Source organism: Peromyscus californicus, unplaced genomic scaffold (genome assembly GCF_007827085.1).
Source record: "Peromyscus californicus insignis strain IS unplaced genomic scaffold, ASM782708v3 Scaffold_4__1_contigs__length_199733344, whole genome shotgun sequence".
Lineage (NCBI taxonomy): Eukaryota > Metazoa > Chordata > Mammalia > Rodentia > Cricetidae > Peromyscus > Peromyscus californicus.
In genome coordinates this window covers 57,698,539-57,718,441 of record NW_026294562.1, presented here as the reverse complement: position 1 = coordinate 57,718,441, position 19,903 = coordinate 57,698,539, and the positions used below count along the sequence as shown (strand labels likewise).

Here is a 19,903-nt window from a genome sequence, read left to right as displayed (position 1 = left end):
TCCAGGATGCGGGCAGACAGACATATGACCCAGGGCTCAGCTGCACCCGCACACCACACCCACAGCGCTGCCTCAGTCTCAGAGTTGACGCACCACCTACCTCCTCACAAGCGAGGCTCAGCGAGACAGTCCAGTCCACCACAGACACAACCAGCACCACAAGGTAGGCCAGCAGCCACCGGTGCTCCTGTAACTGGGCCCGCCCCACCAGGTAGCCCTGCAAGAGATGGGGAGCGGTGAAGAGCAAGCCAGGCCGACACGGGCCTGCAGCCAGGCAGAGGGCATCCGTGCACACCCAAGGACATGGGCAACAGATGAGCAGGGACTTCAACAGTCCAGTCTCTGTGCACTACTGGTGAGGAGTGAGGTGCTGAGCAGGGGTCGGGAAGTGTGCATTCCTGCCAAGGCTGCAAGTGACTCACTGTGCGACCTCAGAGGTGGCACTTAGCCTCTCTGGCTGGGTTCCTCACTGGTGACAGGAGTCCCACCAATTTCGTCTATCTAAGTCACCAGTGCATGCTGAGCAAACGGGAGAGCACTCCAAGACAGGAGGACAAACAGGACATGCACTGGGTGGGCTTGACAGCCACTCCAGAAAGGTGATCCAGGAGGTAGGGTCCTGCCCATCCTGCCCTCTTGATGGTCCTCCATCACACCTGCCTCCAGAGGATTAAAAACCTCTGTTCTCTTTCACCTTGAGAATACACTCATGCACCAGCCACAGACCAGTGAATGCCAAATTCTCACCAGTTAAAACCTAGAGCTGCCCATCACATCATGGGCAAAGACAGAAAAAATGAGAAACCACCTTGAGCACACCAATCTCACACACACACACACACACACACACACACACACACACACACACACACACACATACATACACACACACACACACACACACACCAGGCCTTCATTCAGGTGCCAAGGCTCACCAGCAACCACACGATAGCTCAGAGAATCTGGACAACACCAGGAGCATTATGGGTAGACCCATGTATCACCCATCTCACCTTCACAGAGAGGTCAACCAGGAAGACCAGCATGCAGAATGCCTCGATGGTCTCAGTCAGGCCACAGGGCGGCTGCCAGGGCTGGGAGCGGTAACGCAAATCTGCGGTTCTCGTGAATGATGATGGGAACTCCACAAAAGCCAAGGCCAGGATCAAGAAAATGGTGAAGCCCAGCCCTCTGGAAAGGAGACAAACACTGTCAGTGGGTGAGCGTTGGGCCAGGAAGCCAACTGGGAGGTGCACTGGGGTCTAGGGGGTAGAAGGCCGAAGCTGGCATTTTTTGGCTGTGACCACCAGGCTTGGCCAAGTAACACAGCCTTGCCCAAGACTCCGTGACTAGGCTGACCCAGCATTCTGAGGAGGAAGCCCTTACCACCTTCTGACCACAGCTGGCTCCTCTGTGGAGGAGGGGCCAAGGATCATCTCTATGTCCATGAGGATTGGGAGCATGCTTAGCCCAAGACAGTGTAGGGTCGGCCCAAGCCCACCAAGCAGGTCTGCACAGCCTGGTTCCACTGGGGTGCAGTCTCACCGTTGGTACAGTTTCGAGTAATACCAGCGGTAAAGCCACAGCGATCCGGCATCCATGCGGTGGTAGATGGAACGGTACTGGGAACAAAGGGCACATGAGCATGAGACAGATCCTCCCACGATACTGAGCCACACACACCGCAAAATGAGCAGGGTCCCTCCAGTGCTACACAACACAGGGAAGTGACCAGGGTCCCTGGGCCCAGTGCCGCGCACGAACGGGCTTTAGCACTGTCCCCAAGTGCCATACACAAAGAGAGCTGAGTTGGGTCTCTCCAGCACCGCACACACAGGGATGTGAGTGGGCTCACCCAGTACCGCCACACACTGGGCTTGAGCGGGGTCCCCTCAGTGGCACGCACATATGGATGTGGGAGGGGTTCCCCTTAATGCCACATATGTGTATGCCCTGACTGCGCCCAATACCACACATGTAGTGATCCAGTCTCCGCAGAGGCAGGCCTAATCCAGGTGTGCTAGAGCGAGTCTGTGTCAGCAGGGGCACAAAACAAGCCCCTCACTGGGCCTCGGGCTTAGACCAGCACAAGCTACAGAGCTTGCCCAGTGGAGAGAGCTCCCTTAGTACAGGCTAAGGCTGCACATGGAAGGCCAGCTCCACTCTCCAATACAACTGTATCCACCCTGCAGATGTCTCCCGGGCCTAGCACAGGGTGGCCCGAGGCAGGCTTCAGTACATACTAAATCACTGACACCATGATTCCAACACTAAGGAGATGGCCTCCATCAGAGGACAAGGGAGAGCCAGGTCCGGGTACCTGCCATTGTATCTATCCTAAATGAAGGCCCCTGCCCCAGGACAGTAAGGAACAAAGGGACAGGGTCGACTCCTGATCAGCAGGACAGCCACTACACACCTTTATGGCATCTTCAACGAAGACCACGGCCTGGTCTATGCAGAGCTCCTGACTGGCTGTGGCATCTGCAGGCAGAGGGAACACACCATGTGAGCAAATGGTACATTTGCAGCCTCATCTCCACAGGATGAGCACATGCAGGAAGGAAGCCGGCTGCGGCTGACTGCAGCCAGAGGACCCCCACTCTGAAGCAGGTACCTGTCCAAGCCAGAGTGCCCAACAGGTAAAAACACATGGCATGGGTGGAGGACATCAGGCCCAGAGCAAAGGCAGCTCTACCCCAGGACCACCACTGCCCAGGACACAGCATGCACAAGGATACAGAGGCAGTAGCGACCTGCAGAACCCTGGTACTGCACTCAGGGCTCAAGCCCGGCCCCATCCACTAACATGGAAAGAGCAGGAATGGTTGCCCTCGTCAAGTGGGTGCCATGTGGTGCAGGAGCCCCTGGTGCTGAGGGAAGGGGCTCCCATCACCACTCGGCCATCATCACCCCTGCCACCTCCACCAGTATCACCAGTTCAGCCAGTATCGCCCACTGTGAGACGGGGTAACCTCTATCCAAGGAACACAAGATTTCACACCAACATGAGCAAAGGTATCGTTCTCACTCTTCAGCCAGTACTAACAACCACAGAGCTCTCCCTCCCTCCCCACCTTCAGGACCAGGTGGTCCCCAAATATAACCCTGAGCAGAGGAACTAGGGGACTGCACAGCCCCAACAACTCACATCTCATCATGCTGGGAACAAAATGAGCAATGGAGCTATCTCAGTTTGCAGTTCTGGTTTTTATAAAGTCCAGCCTCTTGGGACCCACAGGAGCCATGCCCTGCTAAGAACAGAGCCTCCATAGCAAGAAGCCCTGAGGCCCGCACACAACCATGGCCAGAGCCCCAGCGGCTGCCTACACAGTGTGCCCTCTGTCTCTGAAGAGCAACCTGCTCTAGTTCTTGGGAATCACGTCTAGGGTCACAGAATAGAGGCAGCAAACCCCAGAGGATAACCAGAGATGTACCTCACTCCTGGCTTTACCCTGACCATGCTACACCTTATCAACCAGGACCTCGGTTTCCCCACGTGTATGTCCGTGAGGCTTATCTTAAAGGCACCCTGTTTCTCAGAGAGGCTCTGAGAGTTGTGGGTGCTGGCACTCCTGAAGGTTTCCTGGGATGGCTATGAAAAGAAGCCATATTGCTGTGTTCCCAGCATGGCAGAACCGAAAACCAACTGGCCCAAGGAGAAAGGCAGCTGAGGGCATCCTGGGAGAGCCCAGAAGCCCGGTCATACCCTAGAGAGTGTAGCCTGGGTCTGGAGCCATGAACCACAAAAGCCGCTTAGACGGGAAACTAGCTGAGGCTCAGAACCGGCTACAAGAACTCATGTCCACCCAGACAAGCCATCACAGGTGTGGGTCAGCACCCCAGGGCTCTGTAACGACAGGGGCCTCTCATCCAGCTCCCGGCTGTTGGTATGTAAGATTCTGGATCCTGCTACCCGAGCTCACCCAGGCATCAGGTGCTTGAAGAAGCCCCTCCGACTCCCACTCCAACTTCACCATCCTTCACACCCTGCAGCTCTAAGAAGCTTGTCACAAGTTGTAGGAAGCATGTCATGGGTTCCTGGGGGTCCCCGATGCTTCAGGTCCACACTCCACCCCATCCTGGCACTTGGGAACCCATTCTGGCCACCCACTCCATCTACTGCTGCCCCAGCCATGCCACACATTCTGAACTTGAATCTATCAACGCCTGGCTCTCCAGAGTCTCTAAGCCCATGCCCAGGTTGCCATCTTTGCCAGAGAATCCTCCTCTAACTTGAGGGTCCAGAGACTCCCTCAGGGCTACTTGCCCTGCCCTGAGCTCATCACCTTAGGTAAGCAACCACCTGTTGATACCTCTAACTCCAACCATGAGGGCCAGGGGACTTCTCCTGGGCACACGGGGTCAGAACGAGGTAGAGTGAGGGCCAATAACAGGGGCTCAGACACTGTGTCCCCCACGATACCTACGGACAAGCCTCCCTACCACTACTTCCTGACAGTCAGGTCTAGGCTTGCTCTGCCTCTCACTCTAGACTCTACACAACCAACCTAGATCCCCGCCCAGCATGCTGTGTGACCCTGGGCAAGCCCTTCACCTTTCTCACAGTTTCCTCCACGACCCTTGCCAGATGAGCCTCAGCTTTGCAGGTAGCCCACAAAGCCTGTAAGCCCCCCGCATCCTGTTTCATACCAGCCAGAAACAAGTAAAACTACTCTCTGAAACATTTGGCAGGGGTCAGTCAGGTAGGCCTGATTCAGCAGGACACAACAGCAGGAACCCCTGGGGTCCTGGGGAGACCTGCAGCGACAGCTACCCACTCTGAGAGTCTGGTCACAGGGCAGCCAAACCCGGAGCCTGGAGACCATCTCTCACCCACAGGACGCTAGTGTGGAGACTGAAAGATGCATTCTCGTGGTGAGCCCAGCCCAGGAGATGCAAACACAAAGAGTGTTGTCTGGGTTCTCAACATCCCTAGCCAAGGCCACAGTGTTTGGACAAAGAGCCCCCAGAGTCTCTCATGCGACACTGCCCAGCCTTAAGTCTTGCCTCAACAGAGAAGACTGAATCTGTCACTTGTCCATTCTGGAGGGCCAGGACTTATAAGCATTATGACACTGCTACCTCAGACATCTGTCAGGACCCACACACCAGACTCTGCAGAATCTCTCTTTGGATCCCCCAAATGTGTCCCCCACCCCGCCAGTCCATTACTGCCCCTTTTATTGAGACTCAAGATAAGCAATCTGCCAAAGTCCCACAGCCAGCAACTGGGAGCCCCAGAAAGGTCCCCCAGATGCCCCAACATAAAGCATGTGTCCCCTGAACCACATGCCTCAACTTGACTCAGGAGAGGAGGGTAGGGGTGAGGGGGTGGACATGTGATCATCTCGGCCTCTAGCTTCTGCATCTCCTATTAGGTAGGGACCTCCGTGGCCTCATTATTCATGGAAAGGCATGAGCTATGGGCAGAGAGGGACCACTGTGCCAATCCGGTCTGCTCCCACACAGAAGAGGAAAGGAGGCCGAGAAAGGGAAGTTTGAGTGGCCAGGCCTGCACACACAGGGCAGTACATACTGGCAGTGGCCACACCACAAGGTGGGCTGTGACCTGAGGTAGGTCAGAGGTGTGGGGGGGGGGGGGCTCCTCTCCTCTCTCTCTCTCTTGGCCTCAGTTTCCTTACCTGGAAAACGAGAACCAGAACCCTCTGCCTCTCGGTCACTACCTAAGCCTCTGCAGATGGCTGGGAAGATGACTCCACTCTCCCTGAGTTCAGCAGTTTCCCTGACCACAGGAAGAGGAGAGAAGGAGAGAACGGATAAGGGGCCCCCAGCACTTAAGGGCACAGGGAAGGAAGCCACCCTGGCCTCGGGACACCAGCTTCAGCCCCTAGCAGCCAGAGCAAAGTCACTCCCAGCAGGATGGTCAGCCACTTACGCCTGGGGACCCTGGGTTGGAAAACTCTTCTCTCTCTAAGCCTCAGTTTCCCCCATGAGGAAGAAGTTGAAGTGACAGTGCAGTAACCCTAGCGCTTGAGAAGGAACCCCAGGACAAGAGGATCTGGAGTTCAAAGCCAGCCTGGCTACTTGAGACCCTGTCTCAAAAAGTTAGGAGAAAAAAGGAAAGTCACTCACCAGAGCGGGCCTGGCCACCGCCTCGGTCCCTGCCTAGAAGGGGCTGCGCCTCTGCCGCCATCCCACCACCAGCACAAGCCGGACTTGGGACTACAGCGAGAGCCCGCGTTCCGGAGGAGGAGCGACCGCGCTGTGATGACGTCCAGCGACAGCCAATGAGAACGGAGGGATCGTGCTGGGAGGCGGAAGCAACAAGCCCCGCCTCCAATGGGTGGAGCTCCGCTTCCTTCCAGCAGGGAGGGGCAGAGGGGAGGGAAAGCTGAGCGCCGAGGAAGTTTTTCACCAATGCTGATTACTGCCATCTCCTTCCAGCTCTAGGAATGTCAAGGTCCCGGGGCTGGACCCAGGAATCTCTTGTTTTGTTTTTGGGATTTTGCTTGTTTGTTTGTTTTTTATTTCCAGGTCCTTATAACACGCCCAGCAAGCTCTCTCCCTCTAGCTACACCCGGAACCCAGAAGTGTTTAAGCAAGCATTTTGCGTGACTCTGACACATGCAAGGATTGTGTACAAGAGATTGACCACAAAGGTCACCCCCTCCCCCGCCCCATGGAGCTTGAGTTTTTCCTCTGAAATTAAGAAAACTTAAACATAGTTAAGGGTAAGATTTTCAACCATGAAGCTAGACATGTTGCTGCACACGCCGAGAATTCAAACACTCCAGCAGCAGAGACAAGAGGATTGATGCCAGTTCGAGAACAGTCTGCTGCTAGCTAGTTCCAGCGGGAGGGAGGGAGGGAAGGAGAGAGACACAGACACTGCCGTCCTCTGCTGCCTGTCAGTCTTGGAGGTCTGAAGTCCAAAGACGGGACAGAAGTCTTCTCTATCTCTTGGGGCCTCAGAAGGCTGAAACCAAGTGTGGCCACTATGCTGGGATCTTTTCAATTTTTTTCTTTTATTATTATTATTATTATTATTATTATTATTATTATTTGTTGTTGTTGTTGTTGTGTGTATGTGTGGTATATGTGTGTGATGTATAGTATATGTGTGTGATATGTATGTATGATGTATTGTATATATGTGTGATGTATGGTATATATGTGTGATGTGTGTGTGTGTGTGATATGTGTGTGTGATGTATGGTATATATGTGTTTATGGTATGTATGTGTATGTGTGTGATGTGTGTGTATGTGTGTGTGATGTATGGTGTATGTATGTGTATGATGTGTATTCACAAGTTCACAGTAGCAGTATAGAGCCATTCACAATACTGTACAGGGGTCATCTCGCTCTCAAACCTCATCCATTTTGAGATATTGAAACGCTACCCTGTTCTCAAACTGATTTTATAGTTTAATGGTGTTATGCACAGATCACGGGGACCCCCAAAAGATCACCACGGAGACTGAATCCCACATGTAAAAGCAAAGAGCCTTTATTTTCAAGCTCCATGGCTTGGTCTGTCCCACGTAGTGGAGAGAGCAGAGAGCCCTGAGCCCAGGCAAAGTGAGATTTTTATCATAGCAGAGGTTGGGGTGAGGGGATTTCAGGGTCCAGGACCCTGATTGGCTGACAATTGTCTAGGGGTATCTGTAAAACAAAAATAGGTATGTGCTAGACTCAAGGACATCTGGCCACCTTATCTAATGGTTGGAATGTTTGGGATGCCAGGTACTTCCCCATCCCTGGGTGGTGTCACCTTAAAGCTTTCCCTGGATCTGGGTGTTGCCTGCCAGTAAGCCTGTCACAGAAGCTGTGTCTAGGCCCCTAAGCCTGTCATGGCAGCTGTGTGGTCAAGCTGTTTTGGGGCCCCTCCACAAATTATATTTATTTCAAAAACATCTTGCTGAGTGGCCCAGACTGTCCTCAAACTTATAATTTGCCTGTCTAGATCCAGATAATCTCTGTTTCTTTAAAATTTATTATTTATTCATGTTGACAGTGTGTGTATATGTAATATTTTATTGTTGTTTTTGTTTTTCCAGACAGGGTTTCTCTGTGTAGCCCTGACTGTTCTGGAACTCACTTTGTAGACCAGGCTGGCCTCTAACTCATAGAGATCTGCCTGCCTCTGCCTCCTGAGTGCTGGGATTAAAGGAGGGCACCACCACCTTATTGTAGGTTGTTTTTACTTTTTAATCTTGAGGGCCCACAAAGCTCCCAAATAATTCACACAGGGAGGCTTATTCTTAATTATAAATACCCGCCTTAGCTTGGCTTGTTTCTAGCCAGCTTTTCTTAAATTATGCCATCTACCTTTTGCCTCTGGGCTTTTTCTTTTTCTTATTTCTGTATATTTTACTTTCACTCTTGCTCCATGGCTGGCTGTGTGGCTTTATGGCTGGCCCCTGGTGTCCTCTCTCTTCTTTTCTTGTTCCTTCCTCGATCCTCTCTTCCCAGAGTTCTCTTCCTATTCTCTCTGCCTGCCAGCCCCTCCTATCCTTTCTCTGCCTTTGCAATTGGCTGTTCAGCTCTTCATTAGACCAATCAGATGGTTTGGGCAGGCAAAGTAACACAGCTTCACAGAGTTAAACAAATGCAACGTAAAAGAATGCAACACATATTTGCATCATTAAACAAATGTTCCACAGAATAAACAAATGTAACACATCTTAAGATAATATTCTACAACACCACCTGTTAGTTTTTCGGCTGCGTTGTGTTCTTACCCTGCAAGGAAATGCCACGAAACACGACAGAATCTGCTAACAAGAGTTTTATTAAAGGTAAAGGGACAGAGAGTGAACAGGCCTGCGGGAAACACGTGTGTGGAGAAGAAGGAGGAAGAAGAAGAAGAAGGAACCGGGAACAGGGCGCCGGATTTTAAAGGCTGGGCGTGGACAGATCAGCGTCACTACTACACGCAAGCGCGTAGATCACATGGCCACATTGCGCGCCTATGTAGCCAATGGAACGTCACGGATCTTGGTCACGCGAGATGCCCTGACCGGGAAATGGCTATCCTGACCTGGAACTGGCTAGGTGGAAGTGTCTGTTGGGCATATGCAAACACGCCCGACCATGGGGGCGTGTTGTAAACCTTTCACCACCCAGCTCTTTAATTTTTTTTTTAAACTGTCTAACCTAATGTAAGCAGGGTCGTAAAGAGTGAAAGTCTTATGTAGTCCAGGCTAGTGAGATGGTTCAGCATGTGAAGGCACTTGCCACCAAGCATGACAACCTAAATTTGATCCCCAGGACCCATATCCCATGTGGAAGAAGGAGAGAACCAACTCCTGAAAATTAACTTTTGACCTCTACACACACACACACACACACACACACACACACACACACACACACACACGGCACACATGTGCACACACATGTGCACGCAAAATAAATCTAATACAGTTTTAGAGATAAAATTTTCTGGGACCTGGAGAGATGGCTGAGTGGCTAAGAGTATTTGTTCTTTCAGATCCAAGCATCCAACTGTGTGTTCACAACCATTTGTAACTCCAGTTCCAAGGGATCCAACACCCTTCTCTGATCTGAAAGCACCAGGCATGTGGTGCACACACATGCAGGCAAAACACTCAGACACAGAAAATAAAATAAAGTTTAAAGATGAGACCGTCCTCAGATAGGACGGACCAATGAAGCTAAAAGAAAATGTTGACATCAACAAGAGCATCTGCCCAGCACAAATAAGCCCCAAATGTCAAGAGGCTGGACTGTAGTTCAGTGGTAGAGCATTTGCCCAGCATGAATAAGCCCCAACACACACACACACACCCCTGGAGACAGTCCTACCTCATTAGAATACACACAGCAAACAGATGCAAATGAACCCCACAGAGCCCATCAGTCAGCAGACATCAGAGCATCAGTTCTAGAGGGCAGGGCTATGCTTACCCCAGGGCAGGTGGAAAGAAACCATGATTTCAAGGTTATTCGTTGGCTTTGGTTTGTTGAAACAAAAGTTAAATTTTTATTTATGATTTGTTTGGTTTAAGACAGGTCTCCCATAGCTCAGGCTGCCCTCAGACTCACTGTGTGTCTAGTTCTCCCTACACTGAGCCTCCTGCCTCCACCTCTGAAGTGCTGGGGTCACAGGTGTGTACCACCACACCGGTTTTTTCAGTGCTGGGGGTGGAACCCGGGACTTAGTCCATGCTGGGCAAGTACTGTACCCACTGAGCACCTCCCCACCCCAGCCCTTTTTTTTTTTTTTTTTTTTTGAGGAAAAGGAAATGAGTTCATGTAGCCTCAGGGGAATGTCTATTGCAACTAAAGAATTTCCTAGATACTTCTAGAACTCCCAGAGGCTCGAATGGAAAATAGCTGCCATTAAGTAGTCAGTCTCCTTTAGAGGTAGACAGGGTCCTCAGAGGGCCTTGTCACAAATGGGGTACAGAAATAAACCACAAGAACAGTATAGCACCACAAGAGGGCTCTGAGTCTCAGACACAGTGTGGCCTACTCCTAGTTCAGCCAGAATGTCCCTGGTGTGCAGACGGGTAGCATCCAGGAAGTCACTCATGGAGTTCTCACAGGTGGTAGCAGATTCTGAGCAGCCCTGCCATCACGGGGACCTGACCATTCCTGTGTGACTCTGCCAGCCATGGCTTAGGACACAGCATCAGTGGGGCAGTGCTGGCCACAAGGTTTGACCAGGGACTAGTCTATTCCCTGGATGCCCAGTGGTGTCCTAAAACACAATTCAATTCTGACACCATTTGCCTAGAGCTAGCATAGAACCCACCACAGTCACACAAGACTGGACCACTCACATGCTAAGAGCAAGCCTCCCTAGACTTCAAGGCAATTAGTTATAAACAGAGGGTGCCTACTACCCACTCTCAAGTTAAAAAAAAAGCTAGAATGGCTCACAGAATCCAGGAAGACATTTAACTACTGCTAGTTTAAGTTATTTAACCACATGTACGTGGGGGAGTGGTAGATGTGCACCTGAGTGCAATGCCTGAGGAGGCCAGGAGAGGGCACCAGGTCACCAGAGGAGAACATCAGATCCCCTCAGCCTGGAGTTTCACTAGTGAGCCACCTGATATGCGTGCTGGGAACTGAACTCAGGTCCTCTGCAAGAGCCGGGAAGTGCTCCTAATCACTGAGCCATCTCTCCAACTCCTACCATTGGTTATTATAAAGTACAGGGCTCTGGCACAGCTCGAAGGAAGAGGCCCATAAGACAAGGTCTGACAGGGGGCTGTGCTTTCTTAAGACACGTCACCTTTTTGACGCTTCCAAGCCGGGCGGTGGTGGCGCACGCCTTTAATCCCAGCACTCGGGAGGCAGAGGCAGGTGGATCTCTGTGAGTTCGAGGCCAGCCTGGGCTACAGAGTGAGTTCCAGGACAGGTGCCAAGGCTACACAGAGAAACCCTGTCTTGAAAAAAAAAAAAAAAAAAAAAAGCAAAAAACAAACAAAAAAAAAAAGAGCAGCCTTGGGCCCCTTTTAAGGAGTAAAATCAAGAGTAGTTTTACAGAAGGGAGACAATGGGGCAATAAAGAAATATAAAAAAAGTCTTTAAGAAAATTATGTGGTCACCCACCATGTGATTAGGGAAGGGTCAGGGAGGGTCAGGGTAGTCTCAAAAACAAATCCAGGTCATGGGTTGTAGAAGGTCAGATTCCAGGAATAGAGAACGGAGCAACTCGGTTCTCACGGTAAATAAGCACTTATTTTTTTAAAACACAGCACAATTGATCCTGCTTTCAAAATGGAGTCAGGCAGGTTCCTCAATGTAGCCCTGGCTATCCTAGAACTTGCTCTGTAGACCAGGCTGGCCTGGAGCTCAGAGATCCACCTGCCTCTTCTCCCCAAGTGCTGGGATAAAGTGTGCATCACCACGCCCAGCCCGTGAACACATTTCTGACATGGAAGTTCTTGGGAATTGTCTTAGTCTGTGTTACTATAACTGAGTGAGGCTGAGTAGATAAAAAAAGGTTTCACTGGGCACAGAGGCACACAATGCAAGCACTCTGGAGGCAGAGGCAGGGGAATTGCTCATCCACACTGGAGGCCAAGAGGCCTGTCACTCCTGAGTGCGGGTAGGGAAACTGAGGCTGGAGGGGCTCTACAGGGTTCCCTCCCAAGGCTGGGTCTTTCAGTGGACTGGAACAGTGTCCCACAACAGCCCCAGCCTGCCTCCCACTCAGTCCACGGCCACAAGCACAGCATATGAGCTGCCCGCGGCTCAACCGGAAAGGCTATCCAGAGCCACAGCAGGATCCTTCCTGTTGTCAGTGTGCAGGACCAGATGAGGCGTTCAGACAGCCAGAGCCAGGAGTTTGGGGTGCAGATAAGAAAGGGGGCCTTGCTGGAAACTCCCTTCCCTGCCCCCAGACATGCAAACAGATGAGATTCACATTGGGACCCAGCGCACCACCCCCACCCCCTCAGTGGGCACCACACAGTGCACCCTGTCACACCCACTGCCCACAGTGGCACTACCCTGAGGTGCTTTTGAGGTCTTGGATCCTGCAGTGAAGAGAAACAACCTCTTGGTGGAGACACTGGCTTGGACTCAGGTCCTCGGACATGCCTACCTCCCAGAGTCACTGCAAGAGTCTTGCCCCGCCAGTGCTAGGCTTCTCTCCCAAGAGCCCCGGAGACCGTGCCAAATGTGGCTCTAAGTCAGAAACACGCACTCAGGCTCCCAACACTGTTGGGATGTTACTAGGAGCGTTTTAAAAGAACCCTCCAGAAATGGAACCAAATCCCGAACCCCAACTCACTCCCACCCAGCTTCACAAGTATTCCTAGAGATAGAGAAAGCTTGCCCTCAAGGGAGGCTGCACCCTGCACCCTTCCAAAGAGACCCAGCCATCCTCATGATCTGGCTTGACAGGCTGAGGTCTAAACTGCACCTGCTCCGGATGCTTCCTCCCCCAGGGGAACGGGGGCCTCCTGCACACTGAAGCTGGGTTACATGGGTAGCCTGAGCAGCTAGCATGTACCTGCATGGATTTGAACAGGTAGCTTTCTGGATTTTGTTCCTCCATTCACTCATTTACATGTGCATTTATGGAGCATCTACTGCACACCAAGAACTCTCCCTACACACTGTTGAATAATGTTTCAAGCAGAGCAGAACAGCGTCAAGTGTTTCCAAAAACATTTGAGAGAAAGCGCACATCACCACTCGCTGTCAAGTGGACAAGGGATGGGCCTTCACCACCCCCAGCCTGATACTGTGTGGGCCCTCAGGTCTATATCCGTCAACTGGGGATCGCAGTGATAGAGGCCTCGGTCTCCGAGTCTGTTCTCCCGGCCTTCTTCCCTTCACATCCAGCTTGGGGCAAACAGTAACAAGGAGTTCTAAAATCATACTCTCAAGCCACATTGCTGTACAAGCCGGTAATCCCAGCACTCTGGAGGCGGAGGCAGGAGGATTACCATGAGTTCCAGGCATGGTCTACAGACCAAGACTCTGTATCAAAGAAACAAAACAGAGGCCGGGGATAGAGTTGGTAGAGTGCTTAGTTAACACGCATGGTGCCCTGGCTTCCCGTTCCCCAAACCACATAAACCAGGTAGGGAGTGCACACCTATAATCCCTATGCTAAGAGGTGGAGGCAGGAGGATCAGGAGTTCCAGGTCATCCTCAGCTACACAGGGAGTTAAAGGCCAAGCGGGACTACCTGAGATCTACCTCAAAAACAAAACAAACAAACAAACAAACACATTCCCTTCTCTACTGCCCATCTCATTTGAGCCTTTAAACACCCCCATAAACCGCCAGAGTCTGCTGCATTTGGGGAGACCGAGACTCAAATGTCCCCACACTTCACATAGAGAGTGAGGGCTCAGCAGACACACAGCCTAGCCTATGCCTGGGGAGAGCGTGTAGACTGGGCACAGAACCCAAAGCAGGCTGTTGGTGAGCAATCCATACATCCCTAAGCCAAGGACTGGCCCTTGCCCCTGGGGACTGCCCCCTGGGAAAGCCAAACCCTTCCCAGGCCAGGCTTGGGCATTGCTTGCTATTTTGGGCTCCTTTACCCGTGACACTAGCAATGGGAATCTGGGGAGACACCCAAATGGCTTGTTTGGTTGGGAACTCGCTGATGTGGTGGCAGCTGAGGGGGAACTGAAGGGTCAGGAGTCTCCAGGGTGGGGGCAGGAGTGTCCTGGGCTGCAAGGCAGCCCTGGGAGGACACTGAAGGGGACATGGGAAAAATAAGCATGTTAGGCTGTCTTGGAAGCTGACAGGGGGAGTGTTGTAAAATGGCATGCGCAGCAGCCTTGAGCTGAGGTGAAAGGACAGAGAAAGTTCTATTATTAAAGGGGTGGGGAGGAGGGAGGGAGGGAGAGAGAGAGAGAGAGAGAGAGAGAGAGAGAGAGGAGGCATGCACAGCCTCATGGAAGGAGAGCGAGGGAGAGAGGAAGGAAGAGAGAGAGAAGGGGAAGGGGTTTTCTCTTAAAGGGGACTTTACCTAAGATGACATCAGGACACTGGGCAGGTCCCCAAGAGGCAGGCCAGAATGCTAACAGGGAGAGGGTTTGTATCATCCAGTCAGACCCCCTCCCTTCACACAAGCATGGGTCTTAGGTCAGAAGTCCTGCACACAGCAGGGACACCAGTGGTTAGGGGCAGAGGGGATCAGGGAACTGTGGCCGGCCCCAGAGCTGTGTGTTCCTGACTACTGGCACAGGGTGAGCGCAGCAGGAGCTGTGGAGGAGACAGAGACCCCTGAGAAAAGTCTGAGCTTGAGACCATCTCCTAGAGCGGTGGTTCTCAACCTTCCTAATGCTGTAGCCCTTTAAAACAGTTCCCCATGGTGTGCTGACCTCAACCATAACATTATTTCATTGCTACTCCATAACTGTAATCCTGCTACTCTTATGGATCGTAGTATAAACTTCTGTCTTTTCCGATGGTCTTAGGTGACCCCTGTGAAAGGGTCGTTTGACGCCAAAAGGGGTCCCTACCCTTGGGTTGAGGGTGGGACAGGGGGTGGTAGATGTTAGCAGACAGGAAAAGAGAACGATATAGACTCAAGACCCTGAGAGGGTGACAGAGACGAGGTGCAGAGGGCTCAAACATTATGCCAGGCTTATTAGGGGGGCAAAGGTGTTTGAGGGCACTGACCTCAGTACTGGGCAGGAACTGAAATGGAGACCATGGAGGAACACTGCTTACTAGCTTGCTCCCTCTGGCTTGCTCAGCTACCTTTTAAAAACATCCCAGGCCGGGTGGTGGTTGCGCACGCCTTTAATCCCAGCACTCAGGAGGCAGGGGCAGGCGGATCTCTGTGAGTTCAAGGTCAGCTTGAGCTATAGAGTGAGTTCCAGGAAAGGTGCAAAGCTATACAGAGGAACCCTGTCTCAAAAAAAAAAAAAAACCCACAAAAAAACAAACAAACAAAAACAAAACACATCCCAGGCCCACCTACCTAGGGATGACACCACCCACAGTGGGCTGGCCCTCCCTCCATTAACTGATCAACTATTAATCAAGAAAATGGGCCGGGCGGTGGTGGTGCACGCCTTTAATCCCAGCACTCGGGAGGCAGAGCCAGGCGGATCTCTGTGAGTTCGAGGCCAGCCTGGGCTACCAAGTGAGTTCCAGGAGGGGCGCAAAGCTACACAGAGAAACCCTGTCTCGAAAAAAAAAAAAAAAAAGAAAAAAAAGAAAAAAAAAAAGAAAATGACCCACAGACTTGGCCACAGCCCAATCCAATGAAGTCCGTTCCTCAGTTGAGGGTCCTTCTTCCCCAGTGACTCTTGTTTACATCAAGTTGACAAAAACCGACCCAGCACGGGACTCATCCCTCACACCTGAAACAACTGAAGGTGTCTATGAGCTTTGCTGAATTTCATTTTGGAACAAAACCTTCAAAATTGTAGAGAAGGGCGCTCACAAACCACAAGAGGAACAGAAGTGGATCGTTATGTGACTCACTCGTGTCCAGCTAAGTGCCCAGGAGGGTTCTTCTCCAAAGCTGGCCAAGGGGGCTGTTGGGTTTCAGTGTAAAATGTTCATGTGTCTGAACATTTTGGCCCCAGGTGGTGGCGCTGTTTGGGAGGTGTTTGGAACCTTTGAGATACCAGCCATGAGGGGCAGGCATTAAGAGGTTCAGCCTCGCCACCGTCAGCCCCAGCTCTCTGCTTCCTGTCCCCAGCCACGATGGAAGCAGCTGCTGCAAGCGCTCGGCACCCCAAATCAAGCCACTGCTCCAGCCACCATGCCTGCCCTCCCCTCCATCAGATGCGTGCCACCCACAGGGAGCTATGGATGTAGCCCAACACAAAATGATAAACTTTGTGCAAGATGTTGTTAACTCAGTGTATGGGCCTCCATCGTGAACCTTGTAGACAGCGTGAGACCCTGCTTGTAAGCCTAAACAACTTCTCTCTTCTCAGGTGCCTCTCTCAGGTCCTCCTTCACAGCAATAAGAAAAGCAATAAATACAGAGGTCCTAGGTCCAATCTCCAGACAGACACACACACAGAGGCATGCAAGCACACACACACACACACACACACACACACACACACACACACACACACACACACTACATTTTAAAAGGAAATAACCAAAACAATCCTTTTAGAAGCCTTGCTAACACATGGGCATGTCGGGGGTGGGGGGCGCTGGAGAGATGACTCAGAGGTTAAGAGCACTGGCTGATCTTCCAGAGGGACCCAGGTTCAATTGCCAGTACCAACATAGCAGCTCACAACTGTCTTTAACTCCAGTTCCAGGGATCCGGTACCCTCATGCAGGCATACATGTAGGCAAAACACCAATGCATATTAAATAAGTAAGTAAGTAAATGAATGAATGAATGAATGAATAAATAAATAAATAAATAAATAAATAAATAAATAAATAAATAAATAAATAAATAAATAAATAAAACAGGCATGTCAGAGGGTGAACATAATGCCTGGTCCTTAGTGACATGTGCAGGGATGCAGGGGTACCAGGCTGGGGCAGCTTTTCCAAGAGGAGGCTGCAGGGGCTGCATCAGGCCCCTCCTGCCCACAGGCAGAAGCACTCAGACCCCCTCAGATCTGAATGCTTCACGGAGCTCATCAGGGTGTGCTCTCCCACACCCCTGTTTTCCATAAGGCTGCCAGAGCTGAGCAGACTACAGAACAAGAGTAGCCCCCTTGCCCCAGTCACAGCCTCTGTGTGCTTGAGTTCTCTGATCATGCAGATCCTACAGGCGGTGAGGGCCCGGGCATCTGGGGACCCTGCGTGGGTCTTCGTCAGATGCCCATGGCTGTTTTCTACATTCATTAATTTTGTGCTTAGGGGTGGGGTATGTGCACCCCACTGCACTTGTAGAGGACAGCTTTCAGGAGTCATTCTCTTCTTCTACCATGTGGTCTTAGGGACTGAACGCAGGTCATCAGCCTTGGCAGCAAGCATTTCATTCACTAAACCATCTCTTTTGCCTTTCTGTTGGGCCCTGTGTGTGGCCCAGTGTGACCATGGAGCATAAAGCTGCCACAAGACTCTAGTGCCCTTTTTGACTGGGGGATGCAGCTCAGTGGTGGGACACTTGTCTGGCATGTGCAAGGCCCTGAGTTCCATTCCATTCCATGATGACAATAAATTGAAGAAGAGGAGGAGGAGGAGGAGGAGGAGGAGGAGGAGGAGGAGGAGATGGCTCCTGCAGACAGGAAAGTTGGGCTCCCCTCTGACATGGTGAAGGTGTAGGGAGCCAGGGAATTTGGGGAGGAGACAGGCACGTGTTCTTGGGATCACGGGACCAAAGCTGGGAAGGATGGGTGAATCTTACAGCGTGAGAGGGTCCAGTCTATCATTCAAGCCATTGTCTCAGAAGGAAAATCATCACGCCAGAGAGCTGGCTCAGTGAGTAAAACGCTTGCTGCCAAGGCACGGCAGCAGGGGTGGGAGGCTGCTTGCTCACATCTGAGTGGACCAGGATGGAGAGAGAAATGAGTGTTGGTGCTTAGCTGGTGTGGTGGCTTGAAGGAGAAATGTCCCCTCATAGTCTTGGGTATTTGAACGCCTGGTGCCCAGTTTGTGGCGCTGTTTGTGAAGGCTTAGGAGGTGTGGCCTTGTTGGAGGAAGTGAGTCAATGGAGGTGGGCCTTGAGAGCCATTTCTGGTTCGCTCTTTAGCACTGTGTTTGTGGTTCAAGATGTGAGCTCTCTGCTCCCTGCTCCTGCCACCCCGCTGCCTCTGTTCCAGCATCATGGACTGTATCCCTCTGCGACAGTAAGCCCAAATGAACTTTCTTCCGTAAGTTGCCCGGGTCATGGTGTTTCATTACAGTGCGGAACAGTGACAGACAGCTGTCTTTCTTCTTCTCCCTTTCGTCTGGCCCTGAGCTCTAGCCCATGCACAGTGCTGTAGTTCAGAGTGGGTCTTCCCTCCTCCGTCTCCTCAGGGAATGCCCTCGCAGACACAACCCCTGGCAGACTTGGGAAGTGCCGCTGTATACAGACAGTGCAAGGCTAACTGAAGAGGGGGCTCCATCTGTGGGGTTACAGAGCAGGTACCATCTGCACTGAGTGAGACTCCCGGGACAGCTGCTGTGGGTCCCCTACAATCCTGTAGCTAACCCCTCACCCATGCTCTTTTGTTTTGCTTGGTCCTCTTTGTTGTTTTTGCTTGTTTGTTTTTGAGACAGGTTCTCTCTATGCAGCCCTGGCTGTCCTGGAACTCACTCTGTAGACCAGGCTGGCCTTGAACTCAAAGATCCACCTGCCTCTGCCTCCAAAGTGCTGGGATTAAAGGCGTGCGCCATGTCTAGCCCTCACTCATGCCCTTTTAAGTAAGGCATTAGTCTCACTGGTTTACCAAGTTAGACTTAGGTGGTGTAGTGCTTTGGTTTGTCCCTGGAGTCTTAAAAGGATGGAGTAGGCATTTGCTTATGTCTTCTTGGGGAAGGAATTCTGGAAAAACCCACCCACATCCCCAAATAAAACCCTATTGGAGGGGAAAGACTAGAAAAGAGAAGTAGAGGAAAGGGAAGAGAAGAAAGTGTTTGAGAAGGAAGAGGAAGAGAAGGGAGGAAAGAATGGATGAATGAAGAAGGGAGAGAGGCAGGAGACAAGGGGAAGAAGAGAGGAAGGTGGAGGCATGGATGCAGTAGGAGACCCCCTGTGGTTAAAAGGAGTGTTTCCACCAGTAGACCTGTTTGGATCCCACAAAAATAAATGGATAAGGATAGTGGCCAGGCACGTCATAGTTTTAGGAATTAAAAATTATTAAAACTCAAGTTCCATTTGCTTATGGGATACCACCTTACAAGGACTCCAATTTGCAGTAAGGCTTGTTAAGGAAGGGAATGGCTCAGTTGCCTTTAGCCTCCTGGCTATGGGTGGGTTAGGACTTCTGTTGGTCTTTTCTGTGTCGCACAGATTGCAAGCCCAGCGCCACTTTGAGATCTTTGGCAGCAGTCACTCTACAGCTCACGTGGTTGAGTCTGTATGATAATGAGTATTCAGAGACGGGTAATGCTTGGGGGGCGGTCATCAACCTAAGACAGAGCACTTGTGTGGCCTGGGCAGGTGTCTCTATGACGGGTAAGGTGACCTGCTGACGTCCCACGCAACCTAAGTCAGAAGCTCATTTTTAGTAAAAAGGGGGGACCTGTGGGCCCTGGCCCCCCACTGTGAGTGGATGCTGCCTTGCTTGCCGACCTTGACCAGATGTCCTCCCTATTCAGATTCTCTGCCGGTTTCCTTCTCACCTAACGTTCTACCGGAGGTTCTTTGTTCCTGTATCCTGCATTTGGTGTAAACAGCTTAGATGCAAGAATGTAGAACATTCAGTAGCAAACTTCTGCCCTCCAGGGATCCGCCATTGTGCTGTAAGCCTGTATTTAAGGTTTCTTCCCTCTTTCAATAAACGGCATTCGGCTGGCACTCGGCTTTCAGCTGTGGCGAATGACTCGCTGTCTCTTGTCCCTTATT

At 51.5% G+C, this 19,903-nt stretch overlaps 1 protein-coding gene across 1 annotated transcript in view; it reads right to left on the bottom strand.

Moving 5' to 3' along the window:
• Tpcn2 (two pore segment channel 2) overlaps window positions 1-6,208 on the bottom strand; it is a 30,265-nt gene extending 24,057 nt beyond the window's left edge. Inside the window, exons 1-5 of the mRNA XM_052712329.1 lie at window positions 6,097-6,208; window positions 2,420-2,484; window positions 1,546-1,622; window positions 1,014-1,191; window positions 101-217 (exon numbers count right to left, since the gene is read on the bottom strand). Of these exons, the coding sequence (XP_052568289.1) occupies window positions 101-217; window positions 1,014-1,191; window positions 1,546-1,622; window positions 2,420-2,484; window positions 6,097-6,157 (498 nt within the window). The 5' untranslated portion in view covers window positions 6,158-6,208. The remainder of the gene's footprint in view (window positions 1-100; window positions 218-1,013; window positions 1,192-1,545; window positions 1,623-2,419; window positions 2,485-6,096) is intronic.
• Between the last annotated feature and the right edge of the window lie 13,695 nt (window positions 6,209-19,903).